This window comes from Girardinichthys multiradiatus, chromosome 20 (genome assembly GCF_021462225.1).
Source record: "Girardinichthys multiradiatus isolate DD_20200921_A chromosome 20, DD_fGirMul_XY1, whole genome shotgun sequence".
NCBI lineage: Eukaryota > Metazoa > Chordata > Actinopteri > Cyprinodontiformes > Goodeidae > Girardinichthys > Girardinichthys multiradiatus.
In genome coordinates this window covers 36,753,650-36,770,215 of record NC_061812.1, presented here as the reverse complement: position 1 = coordinate 36,770,215, position 16,566 = coordinate 36,753,650, and the positions used below count along the sequence as shown (strand labels likewise).

The 16,566-nt window shown below is 39.8% G+C and overlaps 1 protein-coding gene across 1 annotated transcript; it reads right to left on the bottom strand.

Moving 5' to 3' along the window:
• Window positions 1-604: 604 nt before the first annotated feature.
• Window positions 605-15,478, bottom strand: wdr1 (WD repeat domain 1). The gene is made up of 15 exons (XM_047348337.1): window positions 15,323-15,478; window positions 13,345-13,466; window positions 12,713-12,803; window positions 12,481-12,628; window positions 12,133-12,313; window positions 9,135-9,212; window positions 8,174-8,254; window positions 7,537-7,770; window positions 7,063-7,150; window positions 5,797-5,953; window positions 5,465-5,549; window positions 5,247-5,357; window positions 4,908-5,081; window positions 4,674-4,818; window positions 605-1,386 (listed from the first exon to the last, which is right to left on the bottom strand). Exons 1-15 carry the CDS (start codon window positions 15,336-15,338, stop codon window positions 1,280-1,282), a joined length of 1,818 nt encoding a protein of 605 aa, XP_047204293.1. The 5' UTR covers window positions 15,339-15,478; the 3' UTR covers window positions 605-1,279.
• Window positions 15,479-16,566: the final 1,088 nt, after the last annotated feature.

The following is a 16,566-nucleotide window of genomic DNA, read 5'->3' as shown; positions in this document are numbered from 1 at the left end:
GTAACTCAAAACATGAAATTCATACCGCTACTTTACACAGTAATTGATATGAAGCATTTTGATGATGGCTTACAGCAAAGCAAGACATTCAGTGTCTCAGAAAATTTGATTACATAAGAGATACATGATAAACAGATTTTTAAATACAAAAATGTTGGCTTACATAGTCATGGGAAAGACTGCTGACTTGACTTCCACAAAAGTTCTGTAAGCAACAGGCAAATGGTGTCAGGTGTTCATAATGGATCGTTGAATGGAAGGAAAAAAGTGTGCACAGTCAGCAGGAATAACTGCAGAATCGAGACGATTTCAAACCAAATCCCAAATTAAAAAGTTTGGGTGAAGTTTATAAAGGTGTGGACTGCAACTCCAATCAGTGCCTCAAGAGCCACTCCACACAGAAGTATCGAGGACATGTCACTCCTGAATTACTCCTTTTAACCTGAAGAGTTTCACTTTTTGAATTGAACCAAATTAACTTTTCACTAATACTCTAATATTAAAAGTCTTAAGAAAAAAAAAAACCTGCTGATAGCAAAATACCACAAAGTGTTCAACAGGGTATGTTGTCTACATCAAAGGTGTTAAATAGTGTGCAAAAAGATGAATGCATAAAAAGTTAATTTTTATTATTTACGAACCAGTTCCACTTTGGAAGTTGATTCATAAGACATCAAAAAAGTGAGACAAGTAAAACACCAACCACACAAGACCAGACAATAAAAGACAGCATTCTGATTGTATTCGTTGTTCATTCGGTTCCTATTTGCTTCCCAGTCCCACAGACGAGTAGTGAATCAAAGCCAAAAAATAAATGTTACAAAAACCTGCAAAACATGGAAAATAAAATGAAGCACAGCTGCTGCAGGGACCTATTCATTTCAGGAATGTAACCAAAAGGTTTTACTTTATTGAAACATTTTGCTGTGTTTTAAAAGACTTTTGGTTTCTCTTTAAAGGCCGGATGCACAGATCCTAACCACAGAAAAGGATTCTGGTCAACTATGGAATGATTACAATGTTTTTACAAACATCTTGGTGTCCATGAAGAGGTGTAAAAGCACGCATGGTTACATTTTATAATTCAACATTTCATTCTTGACTTGAATTGCAATAATTGCTGGAAGCCATCGCCAACACATCCATCTACAATTTAGATGTTACAGACAGCATAGACCAAAGTTTTAATGTTTAACAGTAAATTAGGGAAAAATAAAAATAGAAAGCTTGAATTCTACAGTAGTCCTTGTCCCTCGAGATGTGAAGGTTTGCTTGCAGCTCAGTATGTAATTGTCCACTGCTTGACAGAAGCATCGTGGGAGGTGGTGACCAGAGTGTGTGCATCTATCCAGGCCAGGCTGCTGACGTGGTGGAGACGGTGAGCATCTGCAGATAGCAAAGCAAGATGATCTCGTCACAAAAAAGGGATCCATGCCAGAAAAGGTTTAAAGAATTATCCATCACAATTCAGCAAATATTACTTTTGATTCAATCTCTGATCAGTTATATGCAACGGCCATTTAATCTGTTATATATACACACACACACGGATTTTAATTTTTACCATAACATTTAATTTCCTTTTTGCCAAAAATTCAGGCATCTTTCCTTAGGATATACAGGTCCTTCTCAAAATATTAGCATATTGTGATAAAGTTCATTATTTTCCATAATGTCATGATGAAAATTTAACATTCATATATTTTAGATTCATTGCACACTAACTGAAATATTTCAGGTCTTTTATTGTCTTAATACGGATGATTTTGGCATACAGCTCATGAAAACCCAAAATTCCTATCTCACAAAATTAGCATATTTCATCCGACCAATAAAAGAAAAGTGTTTTTAAAACAAAAAACGTCAACCTTCAAATAATCATGTACAGTTATGCACTCAATACTTGGTCGGGAATCCTTTTGCAGAAATGACTGCTTCAATGCGGCGTGGCATGGAGGCAATCAGCCTGTGGCACTGCTGAGGTCTTATGGAGGCCCAGGATGCTTCGATAGCGGCCTTTAGCTCATCCAGAGTGTTGGGTCTTGAGTCTCTCAAAGTTCTCTTCACAATATCCCACAGATTCTCTATGGGGTTCAGGTCAGGAGAGTTGGCAGGCCAATTGAGCACAGTGATACCATGGTCAGTAAACCATTTACCAGTGGTTTTGGCACTGTGAGCAGGTGCCAGGTCGTGCTGAAAAATGAAATCTTCATCTCCATAAAGCTTTTCAGCAGATGGAAGCATGAAATGCTCCAAAATCTCCTGATAGCTAGCTGCATTGACCCTGCCCTTGATAAAACACAGTGGACCAACACCAGCAGCTGACACGGCACCCCAGACCATCACTGACTGTGGGTACTTGACACTGGACTTCTGGCATTTTGGCATTTCCTTCTCCCCAGTCTTCCTCCAGACTCTGGCACCTTGATTTCCAAATGACATGCAGAATTTGCTTTCATCTGAAAAAAGTACTTTGGACCACTGAGCAACAGTCCAGTGCTGCTTCTCTGTAGCCCAGGTCAGGCGCTTCTGCCTCTGTTTCTGGTTCAAAAGAGGCTTGACCTGGGGAATGTGGCACCTGTAGCCCATTTCCTGCACACGCCTGTGCACGGTGGCTCTGGATGTTTCTACTCCAGACTCAGTCCACTGCTTCCGCAGGTCCCCCAAGGTCTGGAATCAGCCCTTCTCCACAATCTTCCTCAGGGTCCGGTCACCTCTTCTCGTTGTGCAGCGTTTTCTGCCACACTTTTTCCTTCCCACAGACTTCCCACTGAGGTGCCTTGATACAGCACTCTGGGAACAGCCTATTCGTTCAGAAATGTCTTTCTGTGTCTTACCCTCTTGCTTGAGGGTGTCAATAGTGGCCTTCTGGACAGCAGTCAGGTCGGCAGTCTTACCCATGATTGGGGTTTTGAGTTCTGCTTTTTGGAGTCAGCGGTTACCTGGCATATCGAGAAATTTGGAGAATGTCAGCAGCTGTTCTGGCCATTGTAAGGCTGCCTGGCATGTATGATGGGATCTTCAGGACGATCAGCACTCAGACTGAGATGTTACGTGAGCTGAATCGCAGACTGGATGTGATCCTTACAGAGGATCGCAGACAGGTTGCGGCTCCTGGACTCAGGGGTGAAATGGGATAAATCTTGGAGAAAGTTGTTCGCTCGGATCTGGCGAAAGACCAGGAATTTGGCTGTTTGGATTCGCCTTTGAGAAGCACCAGCGAGACTCTCAAGGCTGACGGAAAATTAAGAGTCAGCCTTACCCAAATAATTATTGTTTTTCTTAATCTGGCTCCCCTGCACGGCCTTGATGGCTGGCTATCTTCAACTTCTCCTGGAAGTTATGTAAACATGATGCTCTGCTCCCTCCCTTCCCTGAGAACATCTGTGGACCTGCTCAGAACTTTGTGGCCGGTCGATGAACCTTCCAACGTACCATCAAGGACAATGGCCTCTGTGACAGTCCTTCATGGACTTACTTGCACACACTCACTTGCACACACACACATGCTCAAGATAAACATATGCACCCCTCTCACCACCTTCACCTTTCCCAGAATGATGTTTTGTAAACTTGTTGCTTCTTTGTGCTGAGTTTTTTTGCAATCTCAAACTGTATCTTGCTAAGGATAAAGTGTGAAATATGATTTTTTTCCTCTACTTTCCTAATGTGGCCTCTTTTCTCATCTAGCAAGGGCAGCGCCTGTGAGTGGGCAGCAAAGCCTCGGTGACCCGTCCACCCCTTGTCTTGTGTCATGATGTATGTTTGGATGGGTTGTACTGGAATTCTAATTTCCCCTCAGGGATTAATAAAGTATCTTTTAATTGAATTGAATCTAATCCACTAGTCTAGTCTAGTGTAAGAGATTGATGTCAAATGTTTAGAACTTTCAAACAGGGATATCACTGAAGCAGTATCATTTTTGCAGCACATTTTTTAGATTCAGTCACAGTCTTGACTAAAATGGAATTTAGTTTTGTCGTTTGTAGTGATTTTAGTCTAGTTTGAGATGACAAGGACATGCCACACAGTGGATTAAATATGTGGACTCAAAAAAGAAGTCAAAGAACAATGCCCTTTTTAGGGCCTTAAACCTTTCTCCCAGTGTCAGAGGAAAAGTTTTTAAAATCCAGGTGAAACATTTCTTTTTTGCTATTCAAAGTCATTCATGAGGCTAAACCTGCTTTGATTTACACATTTGACAAAGTTCTCACAGGTAATGGGATGCATTTTCTGACCTTAGCAATGACCTAAAGTACATTATTCATTTCTTTTTTAAAACAGAACCATCTATATACATTTTTTATCAAAACAAAATTGAAACAGTTCATGTAATGTAGCTCAGCTAGACCTTTGGAGGACAGCTTGTCCCAAGTACAGCAAGAAGTCAGATCATAGTAATTTGAATTTGAAATTGTTTGGCCTTACAGTAAAAGGAACCATGGTGGTTCTGTTAAGGGAGCGGCTTGTTTAGGCTTTTGCTGCGAAGCTAAACAGATGAGGCTTTTCTAGTCCAAACAACGAGAAAAGCCTCCGAATTAAAAAAGGCGTGCAGCTTAAATTAGTCAACTGACCCTAAATATTGAACAGAATAAAAAGATGTGATGTATATCGCTGCAGGCTCATGCATGAGACTAGAATAAGGAATGCAACTGTGCACTTGTATCGCTAACCTGGAAGTTTGATCCTCTTGTCTGCATCACCAATCGTCCAGATATAAACCATCATGTCCATCCCACCAGTTGCAAAGTGCTCATTATCAGGTGACCAGGCCAGACTCACTGGTTTGGCATGATGTCCATAAAACTCATTTTTTACCTGGGGTGGGGAGAAAACAAAAAAGTGTTTAAAATCAATCTCACACACTGATTGGCTAATCTAGCTTTACAAGATATGGCCAGTTTTACCGAGTATCCATCAGCCACAGAGTATGCTGTAGCAACTTTCTTGTCATCAATGATGGCTAAATAGGCTCCATCGTTAGAGTAGGCCATGTCAGTTATGGCCCCTTTAACCTCCAGAGTTTTACCCTCGTCCTTCAGAGTGCTGCCTTGAATTGAGTAAAGGTGGACTTTTGCATCCTGAGAACAGACCGGAAACATTTCAAATGTAACAGGATCTGATAAAATGACAAGAGACGTGCCAACTGATCTCAGTATACAAATCAAAAGCATTCATAAAAACACCAAATTGCTGCCTTTTGTTACATTTCTGGGAGAATTACAGGGTTTCATGTTTCTACTCACATTTCCACCGACAGCAGCAGTGGTCCCACCAGGATGGATGGCCCCAACCTCTGCTTCATAACCAAGATTGTCCAATGTGAAAACTTTCTTCTTATCCTTCAGCAGGACCAGCTAAAGGGGGAAAAAAGTTATCATTTAATGGAAACACATGCAAATGTTTAAGTAAACTGAATCAATTTGGCTTGAAGGTAACCACAACCAAAAACAGAGGTCATTACCTGACCGATGCACACCGCCAGAGTGAACCCTCCGGATACAGAAACGCTTTTAGGCTGCGAGTCCATCTTCACCACATCAGAGGCACTGCAAAGCCATCAGATAAGAGTTGTAACCGAGGGAAACCAGCTCCAACAGTTAGACATGATGTTGGCTCATGAACACGATCCAATCAAGAGAGGCGTTTCACTTAAACACATGCTGTGCAAACATTTAACTCTGTTAGAGAAGCTGTAGGGCACCCATTAGAAAATGTTCAGTAAACTACAGAACTAATTAATAAAGATGATCCAATTAAAGCAGCATTCACTGAGGAAGATAAAACAGTCCGCACCTGTACTCTTTCTTGCTGAGGCTCGTGTAGCGGAGCGTATCATCCATGCTGCACGTCACCAGGTCATTGGCTTCATCTGCCTGCATCTTGCTCACCTGGTTACTGTGGCCTTTCCCTGAGAAACAGTCATTCTCACCAGTTTCTGCATCCCAGTAATGTGAGACAGATGTTAAGGAAAACACCACAAATCTATAACTCTTTGATAATTGTGACTTTTTTTTTTTTTTTTAAGTCAAGAGGCATCCTTCAGTCCACCAAATCTCTGCCAAGTGTTGGACCAACAGAAAAGACTGGTGTGCAAATGACTTGATCCAAAAGCCACAAAACCAAGGAGAGAACATTTCAAGCATGAGTTATAAAACTCAGCTTTCTAAGCGATATACTGCCACTCTTAAAGAATGAATAGATTTATCAAATTTAGATTATTTAAGTTTTCTAAAGATTTTAGATCTTGCATATTTATCTAATTTTTATGTCTTGCCCTCTTCTGTTCCCTGCATTAAATCAGTTTATGGAGCACTTAGCACACTTTTATTTATTTGAAGGGTTCTGATTGTGTTGAGATGCTTTTATTTATGTTTTGAACTACTGCAAAACAAAGCTACCTCTGGGTATCAATAAAGTAACCATGAACCATCATCATTGAAAACAAAACCCAACTGATCAGTCAGAATAAAAGTGCTGTGGTAATGAGCTCAGTTTGGACTTCCTGCATTGTGCAGGAAGTCCAAACGGAGAAACAAGTGTCTTTAAATTGAAAACCAGACTTAATATTGCACATTTCTATTTCAAACTGAAGACCAATGTTCAAACTGACATTTCTTATTTTTGAGCCACCATCTGAGAAATACAACGTCATTTAATACCATCTGAACAATGAATCTCAGTGTGACCATGTTTCACCACCTTTTTTTCTAGCTAATGGTTCAAATTTATCTCAGTTAAAATACTATCAAACATTTAAGTGTACATCATTAATTTTGCTTGTTTTCAATTTAGATCGCTTTGGAACTCTAGAATGTCCAGAGATCATTTCCTTGCAGGGTTGTCTCCTGCCCTGCAACAGGGGCCTTTTGCAGGATGATCCCAGCATCCATCAAACCACAGCCAGCTACAACATATGAATGCTGCCTGTGTATTTCTTAAAAACTACAAATGTGTACATTTAGAACATGACAAATTTAGCCCAAGTATCTTACGACTCTGTAGAAACCAAGCTTTGTTCAAGAGAAGTCAGCTTTACATTAATATACTGTGAAAGGATATTTATGTGTCCATCGTGACTCCCAGAGTAGATGTACGATCGGCCGTTGCCTTTATGAACCGTCAGACACTGGATGGACTTTGTGTGACCCTGTAGAACAGACGGATGTACCTTTTAGAGTATGCAGAAGGTTGCAATAATTTAACTTTGCACAACATTACTCTGGATGATCGTCCCAAAGGTAATGGCATTAAATTTCCTTAAAAGCAATGTGACTATATTGCCTGCGTGATCAGCATGCTAAATGCTTACATTTACAAGGATTGGGACTTTAATGAAAAGATTATAGTTTTAACTACTCTGTGCTACAGTTAAACAGCTTGGATGAAGAGATCCATTAACAAGATTGTCAAAATGGAGTCCCTACTCATTCTAAAAATAAATTAGCCTCTGTTACCAATTCTTCTATAGGCATAAAATTTCATTCAAAGAACCTCCTGACCTACACATAGCACCCATAAACTCTGAAGACTGACCTTCACTGTGCGTATGGGTCGGTCAGGGTTGTTCTTGTCTAGGTAGTTGATGTATCCTGACAAAGAGATGCTGAGGAGGTGGTCTTTCTGCCACAAGCAGCCCAGCTGCTGGTCAGTCACATCAGAGCCCATATTGAAGGTGGTGACAGCCGTACCTGCGCCAACATCCCAGAGCTTCACGGTCTTGTCCCCTGAGGCAGAGATCAGCTGGGAACCATCAGGGCCCCAGCTGACCTGCAGGTCATGAGGCAGAGGTTATTAAAAAAATAAAGAATTTTAACAAGTATGTGCACAAAATTTGAAAAGCATGTTTAGGTGATCTGTAAATAGTCAAAAGGACAACATGGTGTCAACTGGAAGAAAAAAAAAATAAAAACTACTTTTAAATCTAAGACTGGACGTTTAGAAAACCTGTTCTATAATTTGACTAAGAAATTGGCTATTCTCTGTTTTTAGAAGCTTGGTATACAGCATGGTGGGTTTGGAAAACCGGCTCCGACAAACAAAACCTACATTTCTAACCAAATTAATGCAAAGTCAGGCAACAAGTTAAAAAAAAAAAAAAAAAAAAAGATACAAACATCTTTTCTCTTATTTGTGTAACCACAACATTTTGTTTAAGGACCCAAGGACTTACAGCATAAATTCCTCCTTTGTGAGCCTTCTCTCCACCCAATGATCCAACACGTTCACCAGTTGTTCCATCATAGATGAATATCTGCAGATCATCAAGAAGCCAAAAAAAAAAAAAATCCCTTTACAAAACTAGAATTTTGTATGGGTTGTTCTATATAGTGCTCATTTCTAAATAAGTTTAACTTTTGACCCTAATGTTGATATCAGAGACAATTTAACCTTTAACAGCTAAAGCATTTACTATTACTAACAAAACCTGAATCCAGATGTTGGCCAAATGCTACAGGGATTGGCCCTAATTTCTCCGCTTCAGGGCAGCAGAAATATATGCATGAAGTGAATCAGAACACAGCATAAACATGAAAACTGGTGTTACCCTAAAAAGAAAATGTTCAGAGTAACCATTGACAACATCTGGATCTTAACCTTTAGAGACTGATAAACCAGCTCAGTGTGGCAGTGCACCCGACAGCTTTAAACTACAGGGATTTATAAGCATCCAGACTTGATTTTTAAATGACTGACTGATGTCTGTTTATACTCCTACTGAAGCAGAACTTCTCCTGCATGAAACACTCACAGGCCCCAACACTTCTTTAAAACTGCCCCTTAAAGTCTCAACTTTCTGCACTTTAATTTTTGACTCTGTTCTACTTTCATATCCTTAAATATTTTTTCTAATGCATTACTTGCATTTGCACCAGGGTATGAATGCTTATGCTTGACTACAAATCTTGCAGAGAATACATTTTAATAAGTTATTTTACACAAGACCGCTTTATGAGTAAACAGCTATAGTTTCTTCTTTTGATTACACCAACAATCCGCCTGAAGCCTTTCTACATAAGAATGGTTAAAAGATGTTTTGTGCTTTAATTAAACGATCATCTGTTTTTTCATCGTCCAAATTGCTTTTTAATTTCATGTAATTACATGCCCACAGACTGCATTTGGCAACCAACCTGGCCATCAGCTCCAGCTGTGACTAGTCGACTTCCATCTGGAGAGAAACGAATGCAGTTCACAAACTGGCTGTGGTCCTGCAGCAGTCATAGGGGAGACCAGAGGGAAAAGGGTTAGAAAACAAAAACATCCATCATCACTTAAACTATTAAAAAAAATGCTGTTTCATGCAAAAAAAAAAAAAAAAAAAAACACAGCACTGACTAAAGAAAATACCAAATAATTCAAAACTCTACAAATCCTACTAAAGTGCTACTTTCAAGTAGGTTATACCACCTTGACCTTATGTATAAAGTTGATATATTCAAGGCATCCTACATCCATCCACAGGACTTCCTGGGTAATAAATCCTCACCTGAACTTTGTGTCCAACTAGTAGGTAGAGGTCAGAACCAAGAGGAAAACAAAACCACATTATTGCTCAAGTTCCCTTTACAAAACACACCAAGGATATTTCAGAAAGTGTCCTAGAGATGCACTAATACAGGTCCTTCTCAAAATATTAGCATATTGTGATAAAGTTCATTATTTTCCATAATGTAATGATGAAAATTTAACATTCATATATTTTAAAAAGTGGCTTGACCTGGGGAATGCGGCACCTGTAGTCCATTTCCTGCACACGCCTGTGCACGGTGGCTCTGGATGTTTCTACTCCAGACTCAGTCCACTGCTTCCGCAGGTCCCCCAAGGTCTGGAATCGGCCCTTCTCCACAATCTTCCTCAGGGTCCGGTCACCTCTTCTCGTTGTGCAGCGTTTTCTGCCACACTTTTTCCTTCCCACAGACTTCCCACTGAGGTGCCTTGATACAGCACTCTGGGAACAGCCTATTTGTTCAGAAATGTCTTTCTGTGTCTTACCCTCTTGCTTGAGGGTGTCAATAGTGACCTTCTGGACAGCAGTCAGGTCGGCAGTCTTACCCATGATTCGGGTTTTGAGTGATGAACCAGGCTGGGAGTTTTAAAGGCCTCAGGAATCTTTTGCAGGTGTTTAGAGTTAACTCGTTGATTCAGATGATTAGGTTCATAGCTCGTTTAGAGACCCTTTTAATGATATGCTAATTTTGTGAGATAGGAATTTTGGGTTTTCATGAGCTGTATGCCAAAATCATCCGTATTAAGACAATAAAAGACCTGAAATATTTCAGTTAGTGTGCAATGAATCTAAAATATATGAATGTTAAATTTTCATCATGACATTATGGAAAATAATTAACTTTATCACAATATGCTAATATTTTGAGAAGGACCTGTATATTCGAGGATGGCTGGAATTAGCCAACTGATAACTAGATTGCCGGGAATTCAAAATTCCCATCCTTTTCCTGAAATGTGAACACACCATATGTAAGCAGGACAAGTTGCGCTTGCAACAAAATGTTGTTGCCATCACAGACGGAAGAAAACAATTTTTTTCGCATCAGTAAGCTGTAAAACCAAATCAGATTAAGCACGGAGAAACCAGTTTCCCACAACATTGACATGTCTGCTTTTCGCTCAGGCTGTGAAGAGGGCGAGCGAAAGCAAGACTTAGATGACTAATTTGATAAAACAGCAATGTTGCCCAAAGGCCAGTCCTCCACAGTTACTATCCTGCAACATTTAGATACATCCCTTCACCTAAACACCTTAAATAAATGGCTCGTTACCAGGCCTCTGCAGAGCTGAATCAGAATCAGAAAAGCTTTATTGCCAAGTACGTTTTTGGACATACAAGGAATTTGTTTTGGCGTAGTCGGTGCAATACAGTACAAACATATCTACAATATAATATAAATATATGTGCACAGTTTTAAGTGAGTGAGAGTAAATGTAGAGCAGTATTGGATGCCAGAGCGGTACAACAGTGCACGTAAAGCAGGAGTCCAAGCTGAGCGTTAATGTAACGCATAGAGTTGACATGCTGATTCGGGAATACAACAATCTAAATCAGTTGTGTTGGTGCATCATAAAGTTGCAGGACAGTAGTTCTCCAAGACTGGACGTCGGCACCCCTGCTTTAGAGCTTTCACCCTCGGTCAGAGAAATGTTGGCAGTCTTTAGGAAATCTCACGAACTGAAGTAAAGCTTTACATTCTCTAGGAGCAGAGTACTTTTTCTAATTCTCACCACATTTTTCGCTGAAATAAGACTTAGAAGCCAGTTTTAAAGGAAATCTGTAATCATTCTGTTTGGTTTTAAATTCCCAGAGACTTCTCTCATATTGTGGCGTGACATGGCTTTTGCTCCCAATACAGGCAATTTATGAGCGTTCTCAGCAGCTTCAGAAAATAATCACTACGCAAGTATTAAACATACGTTTCATTAAGACCACATTTCTGCATTAAAATGTTTTTATTGGTCTGATGGAATATTCTAATCTTAAGTTTTTTTATTAGCTGTAAGTGGACAGAAATAAAAAGGTATTCAAACAGATTAATCTATACAATGTGTCTGAAACAGTGGATGTTACACATTCACTGTTTCAGACATTACAGCAGTTGCAGATGAGTTCTGTTCAGATAGTTTGTTGGAGCAGAGATGCATTTAGTCCCCAAACTCAAAACAATGTATGTGTGAAGCCTTCTTCCTCGTGACAAGCAGGAAGTCAGTTCTTCCTCATTTTAGTCCATGTTGGCTGGTAAAAACGTAGGTTTCATTTAACAGAGAACATTAAACTGAGGATAGTGGGAAACTAGTGCTGAGGAAGACCACCCTCACCCAAAGTAGTTTCATGCAGCTGCTGCTTAGAGTAATAGGAAAACCATGGGAGGCGCCCGACTGGAATACCAATGCCTTGCACAATCCGAACTGAATACATTTGGGTCACACACACCAAGCGTTTATGTGGGATGGAGATTATATAACGTTGAAGCAGCGACACAAGGCAACACTGTTAAAAGCCACCAGAAAATTTCTTACCCTCTTGCTTGAGGGTGAGACAGCTTTGAGATAATAATAATCCTGTTCTAAAGGAATTCAGATGCTTAAGATGTAAAGGAAAACAAACCAGCTTACCCTTAGCGTGAATTTGAACTTGAAGGGAGGTCCCTCAAAGAAAGAGCTGCAGGTGTCGTCGCTGGCAGTAGCAAGGCGGTAGGGGCGTTTCTGTCTTATGTCTACACTGTTGATTAATTTTGCATGGCCAGAGATTTCTCCCACTGAGGAGCCAGAGTCCCACAAGAACACTGCACCAAACCTACAACAAGAGACATATACTCAGCTGTTGCAGCTTGTGGGTTGGAAGACAAAGAGGTTGTTGTTTTGCTTTTGGCTGGATTGTTTCAATATTTTATACCACAGTTCATCTTTAACCATGTGTAATCATTTTATTCTAGAAATCTAGGATTAAACCTTGGTTCTTACTTCTCTCGTCCGTCGCCTACAACTGCAATCCTCTTGCTGTCCTCTGTCCACGCAATGTCCTTGACTTTCCCTGAAATAGGGGTGTACTCATACTTGAGCATGTGTTCCTTCTGGGTGGTGTCCCAGATACGGATCTTCCCTGATGCATCTGAAAGGCCAGAAAATGTTCTTTAAAGAAAACAGCAAAAAACAGCAGTACAAGGCAATACATTTGTTGAAAAGGGCTCTGTACCTCCAGATGCAATGTAGAAGCCACTGGGGGCATACTTGGCAACAGTAACTTGATGAGCATGCTCAGTGTAAATGTCCGCAATTGCTGGATTCTTGAATAGACAAAAAAAAAAAAAAAAAAAAAATCAGGTTGTTGAAGAAACAGCTGAACAGACAATACTTAAAAGTGATTAATCTAACCCACAAAGAATGAAAACCCAAAAGAAAAAAAATTAACCTAAAATAAATGTGGTTTTGTAAAGCATGGAGGAAAATACTGCTTTGGCTGAAAACGAATTGAAAAGGTGATGTACTCAGTTCAAGTCATGCCGATGTCGCTCTTAAGCACAGCAAAGTACAAACCCAAGTTACACATAATTTAGCTTAACCAGTGTGCCAGAGCACGTTGGGACAAAAGGAGTGCCTAAACAGAGCAAACCATCACTGTGTTAGTGAGATTTTAGAGTGCAACACAACATGATGTAGAAGGACAATAAAACCAAACTTAGCAAAGAGACCATGAAGTTATACTTCGGTTGTACTTCACAACTTCTTGTGAAGTACAACAGAAGGAACAGTCATTTTCAAGAGAAGGGAATTGCCAAAACAAACCAGCTTTATTTGCTAGCAAAGCTTAATGAGAAAAATAACTACCTCAATGTTTCTTATGATGACACACTTGCCGTTGGTGTAGAGGAAGTTGTTTCCTTTGGGATCGCCACCAATTACCTTCGCAACTCCCCTCTCCATCTGGGGGAGGCTGGCAAATACTTGCTCTGAAAAAGAAAAACATGTTACCAGGAGTCAGAGGTACTAATTCCTAAACAAATTTACAAGAGATTGACGAAATACCGGTTGTTCATCGGCTGATTTACAGTTTGATCAGCTGTGAACAGTGACTAGCTGATCAGCAAATCAAAAACTTCCTCTTTTTCTGACATACGTTTAATATTTTGGAACTTTCAACTTCTGTCACTGAAACATGCTGGGTTTGGAAATGCTGGCCGAGTTCAGATACAGAAAATGATGTTTTAGTAATGCCAACCACCAATAGAAGACCCTAAAGACAGTTTAAAAACGTCAACTTGGTTAATTACAAGGAGAAAAAAAATCTGATTGGTACATCTTACATTTACTGTAGAATTTATTACATCTAACTTTTCTTTCAGGAATAACATCCAGATAGAAAACGATGGAACGAATATTTGGCAACTTATTACATATTGCCTAGGTGTGCACGTTTGTGGGTGGGATTGGGTGATGTGGGTGGGTGGGGATCTAGTGTAAAGTGCTTTGATTAGTCAGTACACCTAAAAAAGCACTAAAGAAATTCAGTCCATTTAAAGTTTCCAGTACAATTAAAAACGTTAGTCTTCATTTTAAGACTTGATGCCACAATGGACTCATGTTACCTTTTACCACCACTCATTTTCTGTACATTGCCAACTCAATCCTTAAAAAGGATAGTCGATTTCTTGCAGCATATACATTACAAATACTTTTGATTCCTCGAGATCCGTTTCCATACGCATATTAGCTAACTAAACAGTAATAAATATGTAAAACAGTCAACTTTCAATGTAAGGATTACAAAATTGTAATCGTCATCGACAGAAGCAGCATGTTAAATGAAATGTGGTATAAAGGGCGTGAACAGGAATCTTCACAATAGCTTTTGAATGCTAGATGAGAATGGAGGAGTTTAATGTGAGAAACTATTTCTGTGGCACACAAAAAAAACAAGTTAGGTCAAGGATAGATCATTTACAACGCAATAGTGATATTAAATATGCAACACTTTACATAAACTATAACGCTACTGAAGCAAGACCACAAATCTGTTAAACACCTATTGGAATTAAAAACAAATGCGTTTTCTATAGGGGGAAATCCAATTGATATTTTTAGGTTAGCAGAGGGTTGAATCACATCAACGAAAAAACAAAAGCCCTTCCGAATGCCTAAATCATGGCACTTGTACAATACAAAAATAAATAAATACTACGATCATTAATATTAGATTAATTTCTGATCACTTCTTTGCTGCTTTAATCCAAGTTAAAAGCTCACAATGTCATAAATCAACATCTGGACAATGCATGACTTATTGAGGATTATCGGTGTTAACTGAGCACAGGCTGGTGCATCCATTTGATTTCCGCAAGTTAAATAAAATAAGTCACAATAACAGTTTTAGGTCAGTTTCTTTCGGCTTTCGCCAGTACAATTTGACATTTGTGTGTGAAACTGTGCGGGTTTAAGCCACGTCTTGTCTGACAGCCCCTGTCTGGACATGTCACAACAATACGACGTGAGCAGAACTATTTCCTCTGTTACGTTAAAGCCCAGCTAGCTAATGCTAACTTACAAAAACAAACCACCAATAGGCTGCATTTAGTGGCAGATCATCTTTCAGAGAAACTCAATTTGTCAGGCATAGCTTTGATTTTAACAAGTCGGAGTCGTCTTTTCATGTGTAAAACTTCATTGTCAAACAACAAAACAGGAATGGGCGAGGCTAGCTAGCTAACTAGCTAGCTGTACCTGAATAACTAGCTGAAACAGCACATTAGTTTTTGCCCCAAAACAGTTTTCTTCGCACAGCTTTTGTCACAAGATGACCCAGACTTACTCAGTACAAGCGGCATTTTTCTTGCTGGCCTTAGGGGTATCCTTTGTCTTTCAAATGAATGAATGTGGTGAGACAGAGACGCTCCTACGGCTGTGTGCACTGCCCTGCCTAATCACACAAACACGGAAGCGGCCCCAGCTCTCGCTCTGCCTGGCTTTGCCCTTATATGGTAAACTTAGATCATACGCTGCAGCTGTCAACCAGTAGCGAAGCGCTGAAACGATATGGCTAAATTTCACCTAAATATGGTCTTTCAGGCTCCAGGGCAATTTCTGTCGTCCCAAAGATCCAACATTGATAAAGTAAAGGCGAAAGGTTATTCTCAATATGAGCCTCATGTGTCCTAATTTTTCTTCATAGGGCATGTTTGCTATAGGACACAGACACTTCATATGTGTTTTCGCTAAGAAAGAAAGCAATTGCCCCAAGAATCTAATATTAAATGAAAACTTTAATAATTAAATAAAATAATTTACCACATATTAAGGGACGGAATTTGATCATCAAATAATTTCCTTATAGCCTTAACTCAGGGAATATTGACATTGGTCTAGGATGGGCCCAGTAAAATCAGCATTATGAATACCCAAATTAATTACCTAAATATGCAAACAAGAGTAAAATACTAACCGTTTAACACTTGCCTGAGTTGAATGCCTCAACCACATTTTCAGTCTGTGTTTTTAAAGTCTTATTTCATTCTGTAAGTGGAAAGTATCACCAGCCTGGAATAGGACTGGTAATCCCCCTGACCTATTTGAGTTAGGATCCTGTCAGAGCGTGAGCATCAAGAAAGAAAGCTGTTACAATCATGTAAAATTTGACAACAGTTTTGTTGTGACATGTCCCTCCTAAAAGATAAGATAGTTCCAGTAGGTCAACAAGGTCAATTTAAAAAATAAACTATCTTTTTTTTTCTTCTTGCCATTCCAAACATTTGCTGTTAGTCACAAGCAATGTATGAACGCAGCAAACATGAAGAAGAAGGTGCTCTGATAAGATGAGACCAAAATTTGAACATTTTGATCCATATGCAAAACTTTTCGGTGAGGCCATGGAGAAGGACTATCGGTTGGCCCCGAAGCGATTCTGGCAAACCGTCCGGCGCCTCAGGAGGGGGAAGCAGTGCTTTGCCAACACTGTTTACAGTGTGGGTGGGGAGCTGCTGACCTCGACAAGGGACATTATCGGCCGGTGGAAGGAGTACTTCGAGGATCTCCTCAATCCTGCCATCACGCATTCCC

What these genes read in the sequence shown, in the direction of transcription:
- wdr1 (XM_047348337.1), bottom strand. An exon ending in TCATCATAAGAAACATTGAG is followed by an intron (nt 12,804 to 13,344) that starts GTAGTTATTTTT and finishes TGTCTATTCAAG; the next exon opens with AATCCAGCAATTGCGGACAT. An exon ending in GACCCATACGCACAGTGAAG is followed by an intron (nt 7,151 to 7,536) that starts GTCAGTCTTCAG and finishes TCTGTTCTACAG; the next exon opens with GGTCACACAAAGTCCATCCA.